Genomic DNA, 27,651 nt, shown 5'->3' with positions numbered 1-27,651 from the left:
GAGGAGCCTCGAGTGATATGGAAACCAGATGCAGATTGGGCTGGTAGTATTGATGATCGCAAGTCTACGGGCGGCTATCTTGTCTTTTTTGGTCAGACGTCGATTTCTTGGAAATCCGGCAAGCAACGCACTGTTGCTCGCTCCTCTACTGCGGCTGAGTATAAAGCCCTTGCTGATGGTACCGCTGAAGTCATTTGGCTTCAATACTTGTTAACAGATTTGCAGGTTCCCTTAGTCTCTACCCCTACAATTTGGTGTGATAATCTTGGTGCTACCTATCTCTCAGCAAATCCTATCTTCCATGCTCGTACTAAGCATGTTGAAGTGGATTATCACTTTGTTCGTGACCGTGTTGCCAAGAAAGAAATTCAGATTCGTTTTATTCCCTCTCGAGATCAACTTGCCGATGTCTTCACTAAACCGCTTCCTGTTGCATCCTTTACTGCTTTTCGATTCAACCTTCGGGTTGATCCCCCACCCTCAGCTTGAGAGGGGCATATTATAGAATAGGATTCTAATATAGGATGTTGTAATCATTACAGTTACTCATGTATCTATCAGAATAGGATTCTACTATAGGATGTTGTAATCATTACAGTTACTGCAGTGTTCTACTGCCTTTATATAAATAGAAAGGTTGGCTAAGGCACAACCCAACACATTCCATTATTCTCAACTATAAAATAAAATCTTTGATATGAAATCTTCTGATAACTGGATTCCATTAGTGATAAAAGTTCATACATATATCTATTTTTTCTAACTTGGTCCAAGAGGTTTTATCATAAATTTTACGGTATTAAAGTTATATTTCATCATATTCCCTTCATGTAACATAATTTTCATATATTTTAGGATCTTATCATAACTGATGTGACTTAATTTATAATCTAACTTGATAGTAAACACTTGTGTATTACCGATAATTTACTATGAGTTATACACTCATTCCATAATTATTCATCGGGGTCTTTCAAAAATTCAAAAAACCTAACAACATTTATATTTGGTTCTTCATCTAAAGAGATGTTCCATGAAACTTCACCTTCATAATCTCGATTCATTTTCATTGCATCCATCACTATACTCCTGTAATAATTATTACTATCACTCACAAACTCATATATGTTGCTAGAACTAAAAGTTGAGCCAACTATGTTTTTTAACATGGTTTTGTAAAGAACATAGGGTTATTCATGTGCAAATCAACGCAAGTATTTCTTGAGGAACCCTTTTTTTAAGTAGATGTGTCGTCATAAAATCTTTATGGTTAAACTTTTTATTCTTATACTTTGCACATGGACATCTAATTACACTTTCACTAATATTTTTTGGATTAGAAAGTATGGAATTAATAAAACCCTCAACCCCTTTAAGATAATCTTACTTATACAACCTTTAAGAAGAATCCGATACTTTCAAGAATAATCATCTATTACTTATAAAACCTATATAGAATATTGATGATAACATTTATTAATAATGTAACTAGAAATTTAAAATTCAAATAATAAAAATAATTCACAATCCAATAACTAATTAACATTTCCACACAAATTCATTTTTGCGTTAATATATGAACAAAACAATAAAATTAACAATAAATATCACTACCCAACTAATTGTCCATCATTTGCTCAATTCAAATTATTCAATCTAAATTCATACCTTTTAATTATTATCAATTCCACAAAAATAAATTTTCTCAAATTTCTAAATTGACAATAAAATTGATAAAAAAAAAATATAATTGGTATCCATTATATAACCCATCATTTTTTTCAATTATAAAACACCCAAGCTTCATTTCATAAAATAAAAAATGAAATAAATTTTCTCAAATCCCAAACAAATCCTTACATATAAATAATATATTAATACAATAAAATTCTCTATGAAAAAGCTATGAAACACTTAAATATATAAGCAAACTATAAAATAGTATAAACACTTTTAATAAATTAACCTAAGACATAAATAACTTATAAACAATAGATAGATTTGCTTACTTAGTATAGCAAAACTTCACAAGAAAGTAAACTATAGGGATGCTGATACTGTTGATAGATTTAGATCAGCATTAGTAGTTTGGGTTGGCTGAATTTGTGAGAATATGAGGGGGGGAGGCTGCTAATGTCTTGGGAGAGAAGAAGAAGGTAGGGGGGATGTCGGCTTTTATTTCATTTAATTTTCCAATGGAATCTTCGTTGGCAATTCCAATACTAAAAGGTTAAATTTCTGACAAAATTGCTGTTGAGATTTTTATTATTTTTCTATTTTATCAAAATTCCCATCAGAAATTATCGATGTGATAAATTTTACTGTAATTTTCATCTGTAATTACTGATAAAATAGATTTTATTACAATCTTCGTTGGTAATTATCGATGACAATTATATATCGCTATTTATGTCGAAAAATACTAATGAAATATTTTTCGTTAGTGTTTTCATTGTTATTTGTCAATTTTTTGATGGTGATCAATGAATTCATTTCTATCATTATAATTTCCACCATGGATATGAATAGTTATTCAAATATATTATTGAGTAATTTAATCTGTAGACAAAACATTTAGCATCTTAAACAGTACATATCGATTCTCTTTCCTTTTAGCACCAAGGTAGTCCAAGGATTTGAAATGGGGGGAGGAAAGGAGGGAGAGGGGCTTGGTATTTGTTGAGTGATGCTATATTCTTAAAAACATGATAAAGAACTCAACTTATTAGCTTCAAATTTTAGTATACATTCATGTAGCTAGGGTTTTCACGGCAAACAGTTTGCATTCCCGGCCCGATCCTGTACTGGAATCCATCTCACCACCATGTGCGTGTATGCTTTCTTTCTGATAACATTCTTTTCTGCAAACGATAAACCAGGCTCAATTTCCTGGTTGGGCGGTAATTTTTGCTCAATTTCCTCGTTGGTTGGTAGGAAATTATACACACATGTCCCTAACTGGGGACGCAATATTTATATGCAGCCTTGACAGAGATATCTGGCCAATCAAAAGCTGATCAAGAAAAAAACACTAATTAATTCAAACGCGCAGGAGGGCAAAGCTTCAGAGAAGGAGCATAAGCGCGTTAGCAAAACAACAGGTAGCTTCTTCGAAACCATGGTGACCCTGACATCATTGTATACTTGGCCTGTAGTCATTCTATTTGCTACCGGTGCTATCATTTTCTAAAGCTATCACCTCAAGTCGGTATAATATAATTTAATCAAATATATATGTAATGTAACGAAAAAGGTTATAAAATTGTTTATATATTTTTTATTTGGTTGTAAAGTATAGATCAGGCTTTAACAAAATCTTATTTCAGTCCTCGTATTTTTTCTAAAATTTTACTTTCATTTGAAACTGGTTCTTGTTCGAATATCTACTACATTTTATCAAACCTTTTGCATTGTTTTTTTTATATAATGCTTGTAATGTAATGAATAATTGTTCTTAATAAAAGTCAATGCGGATGGTGCACCAGTCACGCTGCATATTGATGGGACGTGCGTGATAGAAGACTTACACTGCGCCAAGGCCATTTTAGTGCTTGTGAGTTAAGAAGGCAATATCTTAATTTTCATAATTAGCCCTGCTTGCATCAGCTTGCATGCATTTTTTTCTTACAAGATCAATAGACTAACGTGCTGCAACACAAAGACACTGGACGTGAAGAGATTTGTAAATATCAGAGAAATTAGGTTCTTACAAAAGAAGAGTGGCGTAATTAGAACTTGAGACCTCATCACACGAAATTAATGAATATTTCTCTAAACACACGAACAATCCTTCACGGTTTATTATTGAGCTGTGAAATGAGCAGTAATTTGTTGTTTTGTGTTAAAAAAGAACAGTAAACTAAACGCGAAAAACACAGTGATTAGATGAGGAACAAAAAAGTATGTTATGTGAACTCGTAGAAATAACAATTTCCAAAGGAAGACGGGAAGCAAAGAAATAAGTAAGGATTTGCAACGAGAAGAAAAATAATATTGACCAATTCTATCGTGGGTCCTGTACGGATGATATGAGCAATGGAAATTTCTAGGTATTTCCCTCGCGCCTCTCTCTTTCCAATTTCACTCGGATCACATCCCTCTTCTGCTCTCTTGCCTAACTTTCTTGATCTCCAAGAACTTATTATATAGACGTGAAATTGACGTAGCATACGACACATAATCAAAATTATATTAGAACAAATTCATTGCTATATTTTGATTACCCTTTTTTTGTGGTCTTTCTTTGTCTTTGAAAGAGAGAGGTTAAAATGGTTTTTCCACCAGGTTATCGTTTCTTCCCTACCGAAGAAGAGCTGATCTCGTTTTATCTTCACCACAAGCTAGATGGCGGGAGTGAAGAGCTTAACCAGGTCATTAACCAGATTATACCGGTCCGTGATATATACGAGCACGATCCATGGGATCTTCCACGTAAAAGATCTCTCCTTTCAGTCTTGGTCTCGTTTTTTTTTTCTTTTTTTTTCTTTTTCTTTTTCACCCCATCTTTCTGTTCTTGATGTAGTTTTTGCTGAGCTGGGTATGAAAGGAAAGTGATCTGTGGGAAATGGTTTAATATAATTTCTAAATTTTTTTATAATGGCAATTTTTACTACTTACACATACCATATAGCATTGATAACACCATAACTTGGCCATAGATTGGTTGCACATATATGAAAGCTATCAAACATGGCATTTCTTGTTAAGCTTTCCTCTGGCTGTCAATCTGAAATTGTTTTTCATCGACACAATTTCTATTCTATATTTAATTTCATTTGACGCAGAGGAAACTTGTTCCCCATGAAATATACATATTCATTGTGATATTTCTTTTTTACTCTTCCATGCAATTCTAGGCCAACAAAGACGTATATTTTGATTCCTATGTATGAAAGATGAAGCTCTAAATTTTTCCCAATAAATATTAACAAAGAAGAAAAAAACAAATTTGTAATTTAAGGGGTGGATTCATGTATTCTGCAAGTAAATTGAAAAGGAAATTCGAGGGCAGGTGTTACCAAGATGAATACAAGAGATCCTTAATCATGGAATCCCATGAAATTTTATTTATTTATTTTTGGCTTCGTGCTAGTCACTAGATATCTTTGTTTTGAACAGAATTTTCAGGTGGCTTGCACCATATTAAAGATCCTGAGCAGTGGTTTTTCTTCATTCCAAGACAAGAGAGCGAAGCTCGTGGAGGGAGGCCTAAGAGACTAACAAATACTGGATACTGGAAAGCAACTGGCTCTCCCGGGTCTGTCTTTTCCAACAATCGCAGCATTGGTTTGAAAAGAACAATGGTTTTCTATAGCGGAAGGGCTCCAAATGGAAGAAAAACCGAGTGGAAAATGAACGAGTACAAAGCTGTAGATCAAGGGAAAGCATCCTCCTCAACTAGCGCAAATCCAAAGGTGAGTTATCTGCTTTAAATATAGGAAAACGAACATGGTACTCTTCATTTTTGCTTGAAATGTTGGTAATTAATTAATGGAGTAACTAATTGACTCAGGGGGGAGCAAAAACTCCACTTCTTTTTAAGTTTTTGTGCGAGACAATTGGATAACTGATCGATCATGATTTACAGCCAAAGAAAACCATAGATTAAGAAATCTAATAAAGACGGTCTTGATTAAACATCCAAAGGATCAATCACAACAATCTAATAGGATCTAGGTATATAGCTGCTGAAGTCACACGATAATTAACTTTATTTTATGTGAAAACCTTGTGACTTTGTTTTGCTGATAATCATGGTCTGAAACATGGTTTTTATTTTCCCTCTAGGTTAAATTTCTACAAGAAAACTGATGATACTTTTGTTGATGCCTCGTTTTTGCTCCAAATTGAGTCTTAGAACTCTAATTAAGCCTATAGTATCTTAACGATAGCAATATTCACAAGTTAGATAGTTCTAATTTTTTATTCTCTTGATGAAAAATTGTCAATATTTCTGATATAGATAGATTGATAGATAGATAGATAAACAGACAAACAGATCTTATACAATTTTTCTGTGTGGTTGCAGTTAAGGCATGAATACAGTTTGTGCCGGGTCTACAGAAACTCAAAATGCCTGCGAGCATTTGACAGACGGCCGGTGGGCCTTGAGGTAATCGAGCCAAGAACTCAACCAGCCTCTGGTGGCAATGAGCTAGTAGCATCTGATCAAAACCATCCAACAGTGGAGAACACAAGCTCGCCTGACAGTTCATGCTCCGGTGACCAAGGCAATCCCTCTAGAACCGGTGAAAGTAGTAGCATGCCAATGTCTGTCGATAATGATATGTGGGATGTGGACTTGGATTGGTACTACGGTGCCGGACAGGATTAATCTGCAGCGTATGTAAATGGTGATTCCATAAGAAAGGCCTGAAACCTGCTAATCTTCATCCAGAAAGAATAATAAATTAAACTCTAATTATGTCTTCAAACAAAAGCCTAGCTCATTTTTAGAGAGTGCATGTGTGTGTATTTTGTTTTTAATTTGTTGTACTATAATTGTATCTTCAAGAAAACTAAGATTACTAAGGCTTGAGAGCAAGACAAATGTTTTTTTTTTTTCCTCTTTCGCTTTTGTTGGAGAATGGATCTCACATTAACTAAACAAATATTTATGAGAGAGTTGAGAATAATTAGGAGGCTTAACCTAATAGGTTAGCCAACTCTTTCTATATATATGAGTAGGGCAATATACAATAGTAAAGGTGGAGATTACCACATAAGAATATGACTACAATATTTCCTATATAATTACATTCTATAATACGCCCCCTCAAGCTGAGGGTGGAGGATCAACCCGAAGCTTGAATTTAAAAGCAGTAAATGAAGCAGCATGAAGTGGTTTAGTGAAGACATCGGCAAGTTGATCCTGAGAGGAAATAAAACGAATCTGAATCTCCTTCTTCGCAACTCTATCTCGGACAAAATGATAATCAATCTCAATATGTTTTGTGCGAGCATGAAATATAGGGTTTGCGGACAAATACGTGGCACCAAGGTTGTCACACCAGATAATAGGAGCAGAATGAGTCGGAATCTGAAGATCCGTTAACAAGTACTGAAGCCAGATAACTTCAGCCGTGCCATCGGCTAAGGCTTTGTACTCAGCTTCCGTCGAAGAACGAGCAACAGTGCGTTGCTTACTCGATTTCCATGAAATTGGCGTCTGACCAAAGAACACAAGATAACCACCTGTAGACTTTCTATCCTCAATACTACCTGCCCAATCTGTATCTGTAAAACCGTGTAAAGCAAAGGAAGAGCTGCGAGTAATATGTAAACCATGTGATGTCGTACCACGGAGATAACGCAAGATGCGTTTCACGGCAGCCCAATGGGATTCTGTAGGAGCATGCATAAATTGACAGACCCGGTTAACAGCAAAGCAAATATCCGGGCGTGTGAAAGTGAGATATTGGAGAGCACCAACAAGTTGCCGAAAACGAGTAGCATCAGAAAACAATGGATCCGGCATAATGGTGGCTTTGGATGCCGAAATAGGAGTATCAATTGGTTTACAGGATAACATACCAGCTCGTGTGAGGATATCAAGTGTATATTTATGTTGACAAAGCATAAGTCCCAGACTAGTACACTGCACTTCAATACCCAAGAAATAATGAACATCACCCAAATCCCGAAGTTTAAATTCGGAGCTCAGTAGCTGAATGAGTCGTTGTAGCAGAGTTCCATTATTACCCGTAAGCAGAATATCATCAACATAAACCAAAAGATAACAAATGTCACTACCAACCGAGAAGATAAACAATGAGGTATCCACTTTAGAAGCACGGAAACCAATGGATAATAGAAAATCATTCAGACGAGTGTACCAAGCCCGCGGAGCCTGTTTTTAACCCATATAGAGATTTTATGCAATCGACATACATGACCTGGGAGTGCAGAATCAACAAAACCTGGAGGTTGTTTCATGTAAACCTCTTCATCAAGGACTCCATTTAGAAATGCATTATGAATGTCAAGCTGATGAATTTTCCAACCACTCGAAACTGCAACGGAGAACACTAAGCGGACTGTTGCCTGTTTGATAACAGGACTAAAAGTTTCTGAGTAATCAATACCTTCTTGCTGAGTGAAGCCCCTAGCAACCAGGCGCGCCTTATACCTCTCAATGCTACCATCAGATTTGCGTTTAATTTTGTAGACCCATCGGCTACCAACAACATTCATGGACGGATGAAATGGCACTAAAGTCCATGTTCTGTTTGCGCGTAAGGCCTGAATTTCCTCTCGCATAGCATTATGCCACGCCTCATATCTGTTAGCATCAGGAAAAATAAGTGGCTCATGCGAGGGAGGAGAAGATACCCGACTGAAGGAAGCAGCAGAGGTGGCTGCCGTGGTGGTGATCAACGCTGTCTTGGGCTGTCTCGGACGAAGAACCATGGGGTGTTTAGGAGCAGCGGGACATGGAGTAGCAACACCTGTACCTGGAATGTGCTGAAGAGGATAAGAGGAGAGATCAACACAAAGTTGCAGACCAGGAGGTGAAGCCGGGGAGGTGCGGGGTTGTGCCGCAACTGAATCCTGCAAGTCAGAACCTGTTCCTGCACAATAATCATTGGAAAGACAAGCATGTGGTGATAGTATGGCTGTGTGGGGTGGTGAGGCAGTGTCGGCTAAATCAACGGGCAGGGGAGCAAGCTGGGGGGTTGCGGCAAGGGGCAAAGGTGAGTTATGTGTTTTGCCGAGTTGGGAAGGAAGAGGCTGAAAACAGGAAGGGGGTTGCAGTGATGGAAGATAGGTAGGTGGAGTGGGGGGAACCGGGGGTGTTGTTACCTATTCAGACTTTTGAAAAGGAAAGACACATTCATGAAAACGAACATGACGGGAGACATAGACACGACCAGACTCTAAATCAAGACACCGATAACCAAGATGAGACGAGCTATAGCCTAAAAACACACAAGGAGAAGACCGAAAATCTAATTTATGAGCATGATATGGACGTAAAAATGGAAAACAAAGACACCCAAAAGTGCGTAGAAAATTATAATCAGGAGTGCGATGAAACAGACACGCAAAAGGAGATTTATTTTGAAGAACACGAGTAGGCATGCGATTAATAAGATAGACCGATGATTCCATAGCATAGTTCCAAAAACGCAATGGGGCATTACACTGTCCTAAGAGGGTTAGGCCAGTTTCGACAATATGTCTATGACGACGTTCAACTGTGCCATTTTGTTCATGAGTATGAGGACAAATTAATCGATGATGAATACCAATTGTTTGAAAAAATGTATTTAATTTACGATATTCACCACCCCAATCAGTTTGAACAGATTTAATTTTAAGAGAAAACTGACGCTCAACAAGTGTCTGAAAACGTTGAAACGTGGAAAATACATCAGATTTCGCAACAAGCGGATAATACCAGATATATTTAGTGTGCGCATCAACAAAGATAACAAAATAACGAAAACCATCAGAAGAAAACATTGGAGCAGGGCCCCAAACATCACTAAAAATTAATTCAAGTGGGGTAGAAGTTTTGTGACCCGTCGGTCGTAATGACAAACGGGATGACTTGTCTAAAGGACATGCTTGACATTGAGTAAAAGATCGTTTAGACGTACAAATAATTTTATTATCAGAAACTAACAATTTAGAATGCGAGGAGTTGGATGACCTAAACGACGATGCCACAAGTCGGCAGTCGCGGAAATGCAAGGAGACCAAAAAGCTTGAGGAACTGACGTAGCCGAGGACTCGGAGAGAACATAAAGACCATCATGACTCCGACCCGGAAAGAAGAACTTCCTTGGTGACGAGATCCTTCACATAAAACACAGAATCGTGAAATTCAAAATAAACATGATTATCACGACAGAATTTCTGAACAGATAACAACGGTTTGGTAATGTGAGGCACACGAAGAACATTAGTTAATGTAAACAAGCGTTTGGGGGAATATAAAGTAGTATGTCCAACATGGGATATGTCAAGGGCCTTACCATCACCAACATGCAAGAAATCATTACCAAGATAAGGAGCAGAATCAGTTAGAGTTGCAAGATCAGGCGTCACATGTTGATTCGCGCCGGTGTCGGGAAACCAAGTCGTTGCAGCAGAATCATTCGCAACAGCAAGGTGAGCAGAGGGTTGCTGTGTGCTGCTGCGAAACTGATAGCATTGAAGAGCTGAATGGCCAGGAGTGGAACATAATTGGCAGCGGACATGTCCAGACCACTGCCCCTGATTTGGCCGAAAATCTGCAGCAGAGGTGCGCCTGTTCTGCCACTGATTTTGCCTCCAATCTGCAGCGGAGTGACCTCTGTTTGGGGCCTGAAATCGGTTGGTGTTTGAGCGCCAATTACCTCTAGAACGTCCCCTGTTTCGGCTGTGATTAGTCATGGCATAATAAGCAGAATTCGGAGGTGTTGGTAGCAATGGTGGCTGCTGCGGCAGAGAAGAAGAAGACAACAGTGATGAAGAGGATGAACCGACAGCCATGGAGTGAAAAGAGTTCTTGTGCAGAAACTCATGGGTAAGGAGATGGCTATGAAGATCAGCATATGATAGCGGTTCAGCCTTGGTTATGAGACTAGTTACCAAGTCTTTGAACTCACCGCGAAGTCCACGAAACACATAGAGATTGAAATCTTCAAGGGACATTGGGCGACCAGCAGCAGCCAATTCGTCAAATAACGATTTGGCTTGCTGCATATACATACTAACCGATGCATCACCTTGCCGAAGGTCTTGAAAGGAGCCATGTAGTTGCATGATCCGAGAATTAGATGGAGAGGCAAGTGCCTTCTCAAGCGTGCGCCAAACACAATGTGAAGTAGAACAATCGACGACAAGATGCAGCACATCCACGGAAAGAGAGGAGAGAAGAGCACTCAAAATAAGTTGATCTTGTTGCTTCCAACGAAGAAAAGAGGGGCTGATGGCAGAAGAAGAATCAGCCGAAGCATCAATCATATGAGATGGAGGACACGGCAAGGAGCCGTCAACAAACTGAAAAACACCTTGACCAAGGAGATATGGCTTCATCTGCATTCTCCAATAAAGATAGTTGGTGTTCGTAAGTTTCAACGACACAACATGGTGGGTGTTTGATAGAGGAACCATTGGAGATTGTGTTCCCATAAGAGGCAGAGGAACGACAGAGCCAGCAGCAGGAAGAGGGCTGGCCGGTGATGATGCATCACCGGTGGAGGGAGAGGTTGGAGCAACGGCAGCAGGAGGAGAGTCCATGGGGGAGAAAATTAGGGCCGGCTGCAAAGAGAGAAAATATTAGGAGGCTCTGATACCAAGTTGAGAATAATTAGGAGGCTTAACCTAATAGGTTAGCCAACCCTTTCTATATATATGAGTAGGGCAATATACAATAGTAAAGGTGGAGATTACCACATAAGAATATGACTACAATATTTCCTATATAATTACATTCTATAATAGAGAGGATTGTTTCATCAGCTGTAATAAAAATTGTATACTAGCTTTTAGCTAGATTATTATTATTATTATTATTATTCAATTTAAACGTTTAATCATCTATTATATGAAATTCAGATAATATTTTTGTATTATATTGACAAACAATAGATTATTTATAAACTAAAAAAATGTACAAAAAATACTTATTTTCTTGATTTAAGAATTTAAGTTACTTCGAAACCTTAAAAATGATTTTATATTATATTCAGTAACCACGCTAGGTTTTTCACGTGTGCTAGCCACCCCAGTTACGGCTTGGATTTGTTATATATATATATATATATATATATATATATATATATATATATATATAATATATATATATATATATTGCTAGATTTAGAGCACGACATGAATAAACTGATACCACACAAAAAAAGAAAATACACATTAGTTTGCTAAGAACCAAGTATACTAAAAGTTAATTTCATTGTTATAATTGCCATTAAAATCAAACTCTTTACATCCAATATACATAAAGCAAAATAAAATAATACAAAATAGTCTTAGTATACAACTAGTCATCGTGCCACGCTGCATTGTGGGAAAGATTTCTAATTAATTTCTAATGTAAAAGAAAAAGACAGTGATATTTATGGATGCATTTTTTTATATCATAAAATTTATTAAATGAGGAATTAAAAGATGATATGCACGCTTAATACAATAGATATAAAAATATATGAACTGATACATTGGGCATTATAGAATTGATCGGGGGAAGCTCGGTCTTTTTATTTTTTTTACACAATGTAATTACTTAATTGTTACACCTTTTGTCTTTTTATTGCACGCTTATAAACTTTTTTATCAGTAAATTTCAGCATGGAAAGCACACCTTTTGTCTTACACCTTTAAACATGGCAACGAAACGTGGATTTTTGTGCTAATAGATTTGGCTAGAAACATAAATTAAGATTTTTTCAATTGAGTCCAGCTAACCCGTCAACTGTCAGCGTAGATGATAGTCTCCGATTTGACAAGCACATCTGGTTTGATACTTTCATGCACCTTTAAACATGGCAACTTGACTATGGCGAAGACAAGAGAAGTGTGAAATGAAGCCTCTCTTCTTCTTTTTTACCGAGTTTTTTGTGAGAAGTATTTGCATAATTGGACAGGATTACGTACTCATGCGCATTCGAGTGCGCCACACGTACATACACTTTTTTTTTTATTAAAAAATATTTAATATATACAAAAGATTTAATTGCCCATCATGAGAAAAAAAAAATTAAATAGTTTTTTTATTTTAATTGTTAAAGTTGTCATTTTACAACGTTTGAGAAGGTGAAAAAGCATAAAGACCTTTGCCTGCCAACTTCAAAAAAAAATTTAATTAGAGAATAATTAAATCATTTTACTAACCTTAAAAAACAACATATACACCCCTGGTTAATCCTTTAAGGACTAATAAAGATGTTGTTATACTGTTCCAGTAAACAAGATAAATGAACCCGTGTCTACGGTGTTTTTCCATGCCCAATTAGCTTTTGCTAATATATATATACGTAGTTTGAATAATTTCAAGCAATCTTTTTTTTTATTATTACATTTTTTTTTCTTATGTGTGGTTATTTTTTAAAAATAAATATAAGAAATATCTTTTCAGTGGTATATATGCTTTGTCATGATTTTAAATTGATATTGTATGTATGTATATATGTATCTATACATACACACACAAATGACAATTAAGTCTTAGAGCTCATTAGACCTTTAATAGTAGACTAGGCCCATCTTGTGAGAAGTCTTAAAGCTCATACTTAGAAAAATTTTTAAAGATATAGAGGGGAAACCAAAGAAAGTAAGTTTATACCCACAAAAAGATTATAAGAGGATGGGGGGAATGAATCCCTATTAATGCTATTACTTAGAAATTTTTCATGAGGCGGAGGGGATGAGTCTATATCGATGTCCATCCTTAGAAATTCTTCCAAGAGATGAAGGGGAACCGGGAAAAAGATAAGTTTATATTTAGAAAATATATTAAGAGGCTGGGGGATCGAATCCCTATCAATGTCTATACTTAGAAAATTACCAAGGTACGAAACAGGAACCCAAGGAAAGTAAACCTATACTTAGAAAACTAATATTTTAGAGAGACTTTACAATAAACATATAGTAAAGAATAGAGATTATAAATCTGGAGCTTAAAGGATTCATGAGGTATTTATAGCCCCAAAAATCATGCTTTTCTTTTTCTTTTTAGTTTAATAAGATGTGAAGCTATAATATTTTTTCTCGATAGCATTATATCACAGACATATACATATATATCATGAAAATAAGATAAGTCTTTAGAGAACTTTTATGCATTATCTCTTACCTAACATTAATATTGATGAAAATATGATATGTAGGTCATAGAAGTCTTTGGTTTTTATATATTCAAGAGTTTTTAACCTCGCTAAATTTGAATTTATCACATTACTCTTATTTTTTTTTATTTGTATTTAGAAATACCATTAGCTTTCTCAAACATATTATAGTTGAAAGTCTATGAATTTCCGAAGAATCTCTTGGAAAAATTATGGGTCCGGGTCACTCCTTCGTGCGGGGCAACAAAGAAAGTTTTCCTTGGAACAATTGCATGGAAGATTCCAAGCAGCCATGGGTGCAGTACCCTCCTCTCTCTTTATATTTAGTGCTTTGAACGTTCAAAGTGATTCCGGCCCCTACCTAACTTTTATTTCATAAAAAACAAAGGAAGAAAGTTATTGTTATATTAGTTGTCTGATGGATATGCCAGGGTTTCGTTTTTACCCAACAGAAGAAGAACTGGTCTCATTTTATCTGCGTAACAAGCTTGAAGCAAGGAGAGAGGACCTGCTACGGGTAATGGACCGTCTTATACCGGTCCTTGATATATATGGGTTCAATCCATGGGAGCTTCCACGTAAAGATCTTTTTAATGTTCTTAATTTCTCACCTTATTAATTAGTAATTTTCATTGTTCCTAATCCATTTTCACCTCTCTCTGTGTTTAGTTATTGTAAATAATGAAGTATATTGAAGATGAAGAGAATATATATTGTACTTGGCTTAGTATAAAAGAAAGTAAAAAAATTACCATCGTAAGCTCCTGCATATAAGCATGGAATTAATTTCATAAAAAGAAATCTGGAAGCATATCAAGCTCTCTTTCTCATCCAAATACTTTGATTATTCAGAATTTTCAGGTGATTTGTGCCATGGAGACCCAGAAGAATGTTTTTTCTTCATTCCAAGGCAAAAAAGCGAAGCCCATGGAGGGAGGCCAAAGCGACTCACAGCTACTGGGTATTGGAAAGCTACTGGCTCTCCAGGTTCTGTTTACTCTTCCGAGAGTAATCGCTGTATTGGCGAGAAAAGAACCATGGTGTTCTACAATGGAAGGGCTCCAAATGGACAAAAAACTGACTGGAAAATGAATGAATATAAAGCTATAAAAGAAGAAGAAGAAGAAGCATCCTCTTCAAGTGGTGCATATCCAAAGGTGCAATCTATCTGCCACTATACTGTATACATATTACGATGGCTTTACGTCTTTTTATGACTAATTAATCTTAATTTTAGTATGTTATCGGTCAGTGTTATATCAAATCATTATGAAGATTTCACCTAATAATCTAGCTTTTGATTCTAGTAGTTAGTCTTAGTCCACTTGATGAATTATAATATAAAACCATTCTTGAAATTTAATCTAACCCTATTGAGTGGTTTTCAAACAGAATGGTTTTAAAATTCCCAATTTTCTATTAGCACGGAAAAGTAGATGATATTCTAATGAGGGGAAAAAGTTAGCTTAATTATAATGTTATGTGCTATGTTCTGCCATAAATTTAAGACCCATTTCTTTCTTACCAGGTAGGATACTGCATATATTATGGTCATAATGCTTCTTCTTCTTCTTTTAATGGATTCAAGGTCGTAATGTTTTGACTATGCAAAACTCTCTACCTGCTTCACGCAATCTCCTGGTTATATTTTGCAGCCAAGGGAAGAATTCAGTTTGTGTCGCGTGTACAAGAAGTCCAACTTCGTGCGAGCATTTGATAGACGGCCATCAGGAGTGGAGGATATGGTTCAGATGAGAGCTCAAGCAGCCCCCGATGATGGAGCCACAGCATTTCATCAAAGCCCCTCAGCGGGGGAGATAACATGCTCACATGATAGTTCAACCTCAGGACACCACGGCCAGCCCCTCCAAACTGGAGAAATCAGCGACATGGCTATTGATAATGAACCTATCTGGGAGTGGGAGCAATTAGATCAGTACTGGAGTAAGCAGGGACATTCAGATCAACAATGAAAAAATCATATCTGGGTAGCTGAAGAAAAGGAAGTGCTCGTGTATTATTTATATATATATATATATGGAAAACCAATAACACTCCAGGGTTTCACCTTCATACGGAACAAACTTCAGAGCTAGGGCAGAATTTCTTGTTGTTGTGGTTGTTTTTTTTTTGTTTTTTTGTTCAATATCGAGGTATTTGCAATGACTGAAATGTAGCCTTTTCGGCGACGTATACCATTTAACCTATCGTTCAGTGTGAACGAAAGGGTAAAATAAAGGAAGAACATGGAGATGAATTCTCCTGAATGTGTAGAAATTTACCAGTACTAGTGAATTGGAACTGCGGTAAATGCTAGCTGTAGCCTTGTTTGCCATGTGCTACGAGGATTTAGCTATTTCACTGTATGATAAATTCGTTACAGCACATACTCGCAGTTTAGGTCCATGCATATTGTTAACGAAGCTCATCAACATGCTTCATCCTCCGAGAAATCACTAAAAACCAAGGGACTCGAAAAGTTTTTCATCTTTGGGACGCTTGCAAACAGGTCCTAATTTCATCACTATGAACTGTCTCCTACATGGGCGGCGCCCCCCATAATCTACGAGCTTCATCAGAAAGTTTTTGTATGATTTAAGCATAATGTTTTTTAGAATTCTCATGAAACAGCAGGTGATGGAGCTGAAGTGAACAAATACGGTAAACTCTCGACATGATACGTGGTATAAATACGGGGGCGTCTTTTTTAAATATACATGTCAGGATGAAATTATTATTGTTGTTGTTATTATTATTATTATTTAGCCAGTTTATGCGTGCGTTCATTTAACAAATAAACAACCTTGATATTGTTGGGATCAATTACACAGACCATTTCTTCCATCTGGTGATGTCAGGAATTTAGCAGCATCTATCCAGCTGCAATACAAGATCTTGAAATGAACAAGATGCTGTGAGAGGAGAAGCCACAACAAGAGCAAGGAATGAGTAGCTAATTAAGACATTTAACGGAGCGGTCCTCCATTGTATGCAAAGCTAGATACATGATACAAGTGCCAGGAAATCAGGAAGGTTTTCGATCCATCAAAGATAAGAGTTTATTTATTTGGTAGGTCAAGCAAGAATTTTGAAAATGTCACTTCTCCATCCCCTTTTCTCTCCTCTGTTTCTTCCTTCGTTGCTAATTCCCCAACCACATGCATGCAATGAATATTTTCATGCATGAAATAGACTCATTAATCAGAGATTCCTCCTGATTATAATGGGGATTATATGAAATAAATATTTTCAGCAACGAAAAATGGAGTCTAAGTAAGTAATCTGAAAGGGGAGAGAAAAGAAAGAAGAGAGAAACCACATAAAAGATATGAACACTAACCCTGCTGGTTAGAAACTGAGTGGACCCTCCCCCGAGTATATGCAAGGCACGGGCACCAGCACATACGTAAGAGCTGTAGGAATAGAAAATTCACATTCTGCCCTGTCTAAAGTCATATTGTCTATAGGATATTGGAAATCAACCCATGTTCTTTCTTTAAAAGGAAAAAAAAACATTTCATTAAGGTTTACGTGCTACCTTAATTTTCCTGGATAAAAATACGTCAGTGAGGAGCACCAAGAGGAGGAAACCCGTATATATACAAAAACATGAACCTCATGTTCTAAAAAGTGATTCTACAAAACCTCTAATTGAAAGAATATCTTCAAAATATGATTCCCTATGCCATAAGCATGGAGTTCTAACTTGTAATCCATCGATCTAAACCAACATAGGATAGTGACAGCTCTCCCTCCACAACCCTAGAGTTAAGGTAAGAATTTTCCAAAAATACAGCCTTTATTCTGTCAGCAAATCAACTAGGGTTTCATAGGTCAGTTTGGAGGGTTTAATTTGATGGGAATCACACAGTGCGGATCACACATTACTTTGTGAACAATCCATGCTTGCTTCATAATAGTTAACTTCTAGATCACTCACAATTGTGTCAAAATATACCAATCCTCTGTCCAGCCCTCTTTTCAGATTTGCTAGAGACTTAATTATTAGATAGAGTTTTGCCGGCCTCTGCTATGGTGATATACAGTAAGAAATTTCAATTTCTCCTATACTTCTTGGTATTAGAGCTATGATTGTTGTGAGACATATGCAGTCACAACTCAACAAGGCAAGAAAATCTTGAATTCTCTGTTATAACGTGGTTAACAGGGACACTCTATATGGTTAAGGTCGAATATTAACTAAGAAAACGAGGGATTGTTGCCTTTTTTCATCAATTGATTCCGAGTTCTTCGAAATGTCAGAATACAATCAATCATCATCTTTTTTTCAGATTAACCTAAAATAGGATAACTTACCTCGCTCTATTATTTGACTAGATTTTGCGGACGAGCAAGCAACCTCTTTCTTGTCCTATTATCCTCAAAAATTGTGGACAAAACACAAATCCAAAAGGAGGCACGAGTAGAAACAGCTAAAGATTAGTTTATGCACATAAATATCTCACTCCATGCACAAGTGCTGAGAGTAAGAAAGTAAATCCCAGCAGAACAAATTTATAATTTGCATTGCATATATATAACTCGTGAAATAAAACACATATAGACAACAATTATGGAAGGCCGCCACAACGCAACCACTGCGATTGGATCCATACCAATATCTGTAAACAGAATGCTAGCCGAAAACAAAAAAGCAAGCCCAGCTAACCTGAAATTCGACAAAATCAAATTATAAGTTACCTCACTATGTACCCAGAACAAGCTGAGGTTACAGATTAACTTCCATATTTACACTGCAGATAACAGGAACGATTCGATAGAACCCAACTCAGCAATGCCCCAAACCAGGAAAGGGAAAAAAAAATTATTAGCCCCAAAAATTATTTGTTATAACAACAGCTGATAAACACAATTCCAAGCATTAAAACAAGGTATCAAAACAGCTAGTTGTGAATAAACACTAGACTTTATTAAGAAGTTAATCTCCAGATTCGAGAAATAGCCTATACCCTACAGCTAACATACACTAAAATATGTCCTATAAACCTTGAGTTTGCTTCCAATTCCAAACAACTGCGACGTATCGATCAAAGCATCATTACGTGAAAGCTAAAAAGGCTCGATTATTAAACAATCTATCATTAAATATCAAATTTTTAAAGAGCCCCACAAAGTCTCATCTCAAATTAACCTCAAATTCGACAATTATCGAGTCCAAACCTCAGAAATCAAACTGAACTAAGAAAACAAAACTGGTAATTCGAAGCACAACAAAACCAAGAAGTAACAATTCATAGATAATTAAAGAGATCGAGGAAGCGAAAGATTTGTTAAAATGTACCTTCAACTACTTCGATTTTCCGTTGAGTATATTAACTAGCTAGACGTCCAGTGGCCACTGCGAGTCTACTCAAAAAGGTTTTTAAGAGGAAAAAAAGAATGTGGAGAATTTTCTATCGTAAAGTTTTTTTTATCTAAATAACTGAAAAGTTTCTATGCATATTAAAATGATTAAATTAGAAATCCGAGAGATGGATGAAATTTTTTTATGTTGAGTATATTAAATTTTGGGTAAAGTTTTACTTAGCATTCAAGGTTTTTAATATTATACTTTATAATCTCAACTTTGAAGACATATAATATTTTATATTTTTTTAAGTAGTTGACTTTAAAAATATATGTATTTATTTATAATATTATTGTTATATTGAAAATAATAATTAAAAAGCTCTGAAATATAAAGATAACTGAAATATCACCAAGTTTATTTCTCTTAAATAATAAGTTAAACTAGACACAATTTCATCTTCATCTTCCTCTTCCTCTTCCTCTTCCTCTTCCATCTTCAATCTCCACAGCAAGTACAGCACGTAACACATCTGTACACAGATATGATAACTTTCTAGAGCTTTTAGGAGATAAATAGAAATTGTTACTGCATCAGAATTGACGGCGCCATCTTGAGGTCTTTGATTGTGTTCTTTCCGATTTAAGTAAATGAAAGAACACCAAGCAACTCACATGGCATCAAACTTGCATCCTTTTGCTGCAACTTTTCTTTGGCCCCACGAGACCAAAATCCCAATCTTCAACTGTCCCGGTAATGCCACAGAGTTGAAGAATTTACTTCCAAATTCCCTTTGAGAACAAGCAGGTGAGAAAAGCAATCCCTATTTTTAGCAGCAGAATTACACATAACACAATAGGATTGCGCCAACTTGATCCGTCTTTTCTTGTTTGTTAATCTGTCCAAGAAAGCAAGCCAACAAATGAAGGTATGCCTTATGACATGGAAACTGCCCAAAAAAGTTTGAACCATCCAACTCTTTTCCCTTTTCTCCCTGAAAAGTTCCCAAGCAGTCTCAGCGGAAAAAAATCCCGTCAAATGTTAAATTCTAGGACATATTATCCTTACGTAAGGGATTAAGATAGATAATGCCACACATTCACTTCAATTATATTTTATTGCAACAGATCTAGTCCCTGACATCCATTGCTTGAATGCACAGAAATCACAACAAATCTGGTGCTATCAGCCTGGGCTGTTTTGGTCGGTTGTCTTGCTGGTCGGCGCTGGCGCTCGCTGGTGTGGCTGGGGATTCTTGGCAGCGATAATGAGAGGGAAGATAAAGGGTTGATATTTGACAGTGGGATTAAGCGGGGAGGGGTTGTGTTTTTCGACCAAAACAAAATATGGGAACAAGGGCTGATTTTTTTAGTTGAGAGATGAGGTAGAGAGCTGGTCTGCTTGAAATAAGAGAGGGGGCTGTTATGAAGTGGCAGTGGTGGTGATGGTAGGTATGGCCGGTGGTGACGGCGAGGGAGAAACAAAGGGAAAGGATGATTTTTAGCCTAAACAAAATGAAAGAGAGGTAGTTAGTTTTAGTGTGTTTTTTATAGTGAGAGATGTCTTTTGGTCGGAGAAATCACTGGTGGTGACTTTGAAACACTCAGAAGGGATAAAACACAAAGTTTTATTACAAAATCCGAAACTTACAATTAACAAAAGTTTAACAATACACACCCTCTCTCTCTCTCTCTATTCTCTTTCTAGTGTTTCTCTCAATTATTTCCACACACTATAAGAGAGGCTGGGCACTCTATTTATACACAAATCAAAATACGAAAATTCAACCTTCAAGTGTGAAGGCGGCTGGCGGCTGCGGCTGGTGGCTGGTGGCTGGCGGCTGGTCGGTGGTCGGTGGCTGGTGGCTGGTGGCTGGTTGCCTTCCTTGGCTGGGACCTTCTGGATTGAGTTTAATTATTCAACAAATCTCCCCCTTAAACTCAATTGAGGGATGTCATGCCAAGCATGAACACTTCTCCTTTCAATGCCTTCTCTCTGCTTGTAGCCTTTATCCACTAATTTGGCTTTCGTCTTGTAGACCCTTTTGACACCTATTTCTTTCTTCTTTTCTGGTGGGTCCTTATCTGCATGGAAACAAAACAAAGTTGTATCTTCCATGACTTGAGTGGCATCATAAAGCTCTTCAAGATTCCTCATCCTTCTTGGTCCTTCTGACGAGGATGCTGATGGTGGTGTTGATGATGATGCTCCTGGTGTGTTCCTCCTGTTGAATACAGGAAAACTGTGTACCGGACTTTATGGTTCAGCTGCTGGCACAATTGGTTCTTCGACAAGTACTGTTGGTACTTCTTCACCTTCAAGGATCAAATCAGTGGTGATCCATTTGACTGCTTCTTGATCACCATTCCATTCCCAAGATTTATCTTCTTCAAAGATAACATCTCTACTCGTAATCACCTTCTTCGTGATGGGATTATACAGCCTGTATCCCATCCTTCTTTCACCATATCCGACAAAGATGCATTTCTCGCTCTTATCATCGAGCTTTCTCCTTCTTGCATCTGGGATCTTTGCATATGCCACACAACCAAAGACTCGTAGATGAGTAACACTTGGTTTGTGACCACTCCATGCTTCTTCTGGAATGACTCCTTGCAGACTTCTGGTTGGGCAGCGATTCAACAGATACACTGCACATGATACAGCTTCAGCCCAGTATTGCTTGGGCAATTTCTTTTCTTTGAGCAGACTTCTTGTCATGTCAAGAATCGTGCGATTCTTCCTTTCTGCTACACCGTTCAGCTGTGGTGTATAAGCTGGCGTTGTCTGATGTCTGATGTCTTGTTGTGTACAAAAGGCTTCAAAGTCATTTGCTGTATATTCTCCTCCTTGATCAGATCTCACGGTTCTGATCATGTAGCCAATTTGCTTCTCCATAATTGCTTTAAAATTTTTAAAACAATTGAATACTTCTGACTTCCTCTTCAGAAAGTATATCCACGTCTTTCTACTAAAATCATCAGTAAAAGTGAGGAAGTACCTATTTTGTCCAGTCGACATAGGCGTTATCGGGCCACACACATCTGTGTGTATTAACTCCAGTGGCCTCTTTGCTCTCCAGTTGACTTCTTTAACAAAACTGGATCTGTGATGTTTGCTGAGGACACAACTCTCACAGACTTCATCTGGATGATCAATGTGAGGCAAACCTTTGACCATCTTCTTGCTGGATAGCATCTTCAGACTTGTGAAATTTAGATGTCCAAGCCTCAGGTGCCAAAGCCATTTGATTAGTACTTAAAAGTGCATGTTTATCAAGGGTTTATATCATCATTTTGCACTTAAAGTATCAATAACTCCTTAACTAAAGCATGTTTTATAATAACAAGTCTAATATTATAAATTACCCTAATATATGGTAAATGTTCATCTTAAATGCAGGCATATCACATAAATCAAAGGATTGATTGATGAATTCAACTACTGAAATTTTGAAGATAAAGAAGGGTGAAGCTTAGAAAAGAGACGTTGGTGCAGTCCAAACTGGAACACTGTTCGGTAATTGGGTCATATCTCGAGTTCTAGATATCCAAATGATCTGAAATGTTTACAGAGATTTGATAAGACATAGGCCTACAACTTTCATTTGGACATCAAGATCTAAGAAGGCCGTTTTCAAGTCCAAATTATAGCAACAACAGAGAAGTCCGAATCTGTCCTGCAGCCCAACACTGTTCAGTGTTCAGCCCATATCTTGAGTTCTAGAAGTCCAAATGACCTCATCTTTTTTTTCCTGGAAAGCTAAGAGAGTTTCCTAGAACTTTCATTTGGACATCTGGACCTAGTTCTGATGCTAGCATTTTCGTTTTATTTAGACAAGATGATAAGGATTTTCACTAAGTCAAAAGTTGGCCACCCACTCAACAATGAGTCATCAAAGCAATAATTCCGAATTTTGGCCTATAAAAGGAGGCATTTGCCATGTATTTAGGGGCTTGGTTGTTCAGATCAAGTTCATGCTCTTTATTTCTCTCTTTATATTTTTTTGTAATTCTTAAGTTTTGCTTTCATTAATTTCTTGTTTATGCTTTTCATTTCCTTTCCTTTCCTTAGTTAACTTGTATTTTATTTATGTTCTTATTTTGTTTATTTATGTTTCTCTTCTTCATTATGTTTGGCTAAGTTTATTATGTCAAGGTGAAAAGGTTACACTAATGGTGTAAGAACAAGTATGGTATAAACTCAATATGAATCTTAATGTTTAATATTAACATGTCTTATCTTTTTATCTTACTAATTCTTAATACCTTGCTTGTTAAATGGTTAATCTAAATTTATGTTGTATAATATTTGGTACAACAAATGCTTGGTACTCTCATAGCCCAACCGTATGGTATTACCTACACCTGGGCTATGAAAGGTACTTGATTTGTTGTTAACATCAATTAACATCATGAATTCCTGATAATATTTAAAAGTTTGGTGTTATGTAAATGAGATAATTAATATGATCATGTTAATAATTTATAATGAGCTATTAATGACAAATCATCTGATTGGAACCTCCCTCGTGTGTGGTTTCCAAATTGAGTAATAAGAGTTTATATTATACTTGTTTGAAATACCATTGGTGGATCCTCTAACCTTGACATTTGTTTTTATTATTGTTTAATCCTTACATTAATCTTCCATCTCAAAGTTCTCATTAATTTCTTCCTCCTCTTATTATTATTATTATTATTGTTGTTGTTGTTGTTATTGTTATTGTTGTTGTTATTGTTATTGTTATTGTTATTACTATTAGTATTGTTATTATTTACATTCTGTTTATATTATATAATATATCTTTTTCATCTTTTCATAAATTCAGTATATAGGCTGGAAACCTGTGACCCGATCTTTAGATCATTCTCAGGTATAACAACGCCACGTACTGATTATTTATTGTCTGAAGTACTTGGCCGGTATTACCGCCTCTTGTTTATTTTATTTTGTATTATTATTATTATTATTGTTATTATTATTGTAAATTCTTGTTATTATTGTCTGAAGTACTTGGCTGGTATTACCGCCTCTTGTTTATTTTATTTTGTATTATTATTATTATTGTTATTATTATTGTAAATTCTTGTTATTATTGTCTGAAGTACTTGGCCGGTATTACCGCCTCTTGTTTATTTTATTTTGTATTATTATTGTTGTTGTTGTTGTTGTTTTAGTATTGTTATTTATAATTTGTACAATTAACCTCTCTGTGGTTCGACCCCGGTCTTGCCGGGTTATTTATTACTTCGACACTCCTGCACTTGGGAGAAGACATCAATATTTTCGTCGTGTCAAGTTTTTGGCGCCGTTGCCGGGGAGGTAATTTCTTGTACAAATCATAGTATTTATTTTGTTTTCTCTTTTCACTTTTCTTGTATCTAACTTTGTTTCTTTTTTTTTTCTTTTCTTTTCTTTTTTGTTTCTTTTTCTTTTGTTTTCTTCTTCCTTTTATTCTCTTTCTACACGTGCATGAGTGTTTGGTCACGTACATTAAGTGGTAGACTTTCTAGGATATCCTCATCATTTTCAGAAAATATGGCCGAAGAAGATAACCAGTCACTTCATAATGAGAATAATGAGAATAATGAGAATAACCGTGTTAGGACACTTAGAGACCACATGAATCCTACAAGAACAAGTGCACCCTCATGCATAGTTTTCCCTCCTGATGCATCCCATTTTAATTTTAAGCCAGGCATTATTCAACTTTTACCTTCTTTTCATGGTTTAGATCTAGAAAATCCGTACTTGCATTTGAGAGAATTTGAAGAAGTTTGTAACACCTATAATGACTTAAATTGTAGCATGAATACCATTCGATTAAAGCTTTTTCCTTTTTCATTAAAAGATAAAGCTAAAACATGGCTACAAAATCTTAGGTCAGGATCCATTCGTGCTTGGGATGAAATGCAACAACAATTTTTAAAGAAGTTTTTTCCATCTCACAGAACCAACTCTTTCAAAAGACAAATCACCACTTTCACTCAAAAACCAAGTGAAACATTTTACCAATGTTGGGATAGGTATCAAGACTTGCTTAATACTTGCCCTCATCATGGTTTTGAAACATGGAGATTGGTTTCACAATTTTATGAAGGATTAACACCTAAAGATAGGCAAATGGTTGAATTGATGTGCAATGGAACTTTTGAAGATAAAGACCTTAATGAAGCAATGGAGTACTTAGACTTGTGATGTAACCATATTATTCGATAGTTTCACCCGCATTTAACTAGTGTTTTGCATATGTTATTTATATAAAATGCCTTGATATTCTTTGTTTTATGTTTTGAAGGCATTTTTGGATGAAAGATGCAAAAAGGAGTAAATTGGAGGTAATTGGCAGATTTGATGTTCAGTCGGTATTTTGTGCAGAGCGTGATTTCCAGAGATCGAAATGAAGTGATTCAAGTGGCATTAAAAAGCTAACATCCATACCTTTCTCGAAATGTAATGCAAGAAAAATAAAAAGAGAAAGATCATGGAAATCACATCCTTCAAAGTCAAATCTCGCAGTCTGCCAATGTTGACCTTTGCCCATTCAAAATTCAATATCTGGAGCTTCAGAAGTCCAATTGATGCAAACTCAATTGGGTTGGATTCCTTACTCAAAGATCTATAAACGATCCAAATTTCAGCCAAAAACGATGTCATATGAGGGAGATATGAATTTTCAAAGATGAAAGCTGAATTCTGCCAGCAAGCAGGTTGCGTGAAGAAACGAATCAAAATTTCATCCAGAAGCATCCAAACCGACCAGCAATTTAGCTCCTCTAGTAAATATTCTAGAAGGTCAAGGAAGGCAGCCACCAACCTCAAGGAAGGCAGCCACCAACCTCAAGGCAGCCACCAACCTCATGGCAGCCACCAACCTCAACCCAGCAGCCAGCAGCCTTCACACTACCACCATCTATTGATGTTCACACTTGAGCTTTGATATTTTCTTACTTACAATTTGTGTATAAATAGAGGGTGAGTAGAAGGAGGTAGAGAAGAAGAAGAAGAAGGAGGAGGAAACACAAACTCTCCTCTCTACAAATCAGAAATTATGTATTCTTTCATCTTTAGGAGTAGTTGTTCAATAGATATGCAAGGCTAAGCTCGTTTTCTTGGTTGCAAGGACACAACAAGCCTTCGGATTTCAAGAACTGTGAGATTTATTCTTCCTTTTATTTTTAGTTTATGTTATGAATAAGTATGTTTGTTTTCCTATGCATATTTCCTATGATTGTTTATCTTAATTGCTAGAGCGGACTCTAAGTTATTATTGTGAACAATCTATTGCTAAGTTTGATATCAAAACCGGAGTTGTGGTATATAAACTTGTGAAGCAACTAAGCTTGATAATTGTAGCGGAACTACGTTATTAAACTTAGGGAGAACATTCGATCATAGCAACACAAATTGACAACTTGGTTGTTAAGATTAATGAATTTATCTAGATCTTAAAGCTGTCATTGGATTAAATCATTAGTGGGGACACTGTGATTGTTTGTTGGTTAGGGCTAGTTATACGGCGGATCCGTTAATTAACCAATATTAAGAAAAGATAAAATTCATAATATAAACTGGAGTTTCATTTCAAGGATCGGTTCTAATTTCCGTTGGTGGATGTGTGCTTGCAACCAAGGTTTGTTTTCTTGATATATTTCAATTTCAATTGATTTTGTTTGCTAGTTTAATTTCTGCCATAGTTTAAATAATTGCAAATCAAACCCCCCATTGCATAACGTATAGCATAAAAAATCCGAACTAAACCTTCCTCGTGGGATCGACCCTTGCTTCCTCTATACTATCTTGTGTGTTGTGTTTTAAGCTAGGGTAATTAATTTGTGCGACCGCGACATCGCAACAAATTTTGGCGCCGTTGCCGGGGAAGTAATTTTAGTTGATTCTTGTGCTTGTACTGTTATTTTTAGTTGTTGTGATTCTTATTTACATTTCTGAAAAAAAAAAAAAAAGAAAAAAAAAGAGAAACAGAATTTTTTGCTTGCGGAGTTACTGTTCACTTGCCGCAGCGGTACTGTTGAAGACAGAATTGTTTGAGGAATTAGGTTTTTAACCTTTTGTTTCTTGAAGTGAAACGACGTTCTGAACAAGACTAGTGGTTTACCACTAGCCCCACCAGATTGAGGCCAAATTCTGCTATTTTCTAAGTTTTTTAGGTAGTTTTAGTTTTCTAGCGTAGGATTTTCATATAATTTGCATTTTTTTTATCTCTTGTATGGTTGCTTTCTTTTGAGTTTTCTTAGCGATTGATGCCAGTAACCCGTTCTACTAATCAGAGTCTAGTGCAGGTTGATCTTGAAATAAAAAGCACTTTACGCAGGTTAAGAAAGGAAGTTCACCTCAACACCATGGCGGTTGCACGACAACAAACACTCAAGGAGCTTGCTTCTCCTAACATGGAAAATCAATCATTGTGCATAAATATTGACAATAATGTAAACTTTGAGCTCAAATCTGGTTTTATACATTTGTTACCAACATTCAATGGTCTTGCAGGAGAAGATCCTCATACTCATCTCAAGGAGTTCCATATGG

The 27,651-nt window shown here is 36.3% G+C and overlaps 2 protein-coding genes across 2 annotated transcripts; both read left to right on the top strand.

Moving 5' to 3' along the window:
• Window positions 1–4,118: 4,118 nt before the first annotated feature.
• On the top strand, window positions 4,119–6,566 carry LOC118063526 (NAC domain-containing protein 90). Its single transcript, XM_035077578.2, has 3 exons — window positions 4,119–4,431; window positions 5,119–5,414; window positions 6,029–6,566. The coding sequence occupies exons 1-3, from the start codon at window positions 4,269–4,271 to the stop codon at window positions 6,332–6,334; spliced, it is 765 nt and encodes a 254-aa protein (XP_034933469.1). The 5' UTR covers window positions 4,119–4,268; the 3' UTR covers window positions 6,335–6,566.
• A 7,594-nt stretch (window positions 6,567–14,160) lies between these two features.
• LOC118063528 (NAC domain-containing protein 90) lies at window positions 14,161–16,125 on the top strand. Its single transcript, XM_035077580.2, has 3 exons — window positions 14,161–14,371; window positions 14,646–14,950; window positions 15,449–16,125. The coding sequence occupies exons 1-3, from the start codon at window positions 14,212–14,214 to the stop codon at window positions 15,764–15,766; spliced, it is 783 nt and encodes a 260-aa protein (XP_034933471.1). The 5' UTR covers window positions 14,161–14,211; the 3' UTR covers window positions 15,767–16,125.
• The last annotated feature ends 11,526 nt before the right edge of the window (window positions 16,126–27,651 follow it).

This window comes from Populus alba, chromosome 16 (assembly GCF_005239225.2).
Source record: "Populus alba chromosome 16, ASM523922v2, whole genome shotgun sequence".
In the NCBI taxonomy this organism is placed as follows: Eukaryota; Viridiplantae; Streptophyta; class Magnoliopsida; order Malpighiales; family Salicaceae; genus Populus; species Populus alba.
This window is presented reverse-complemented; position numbering and strand designations above follow the sequence as displayed.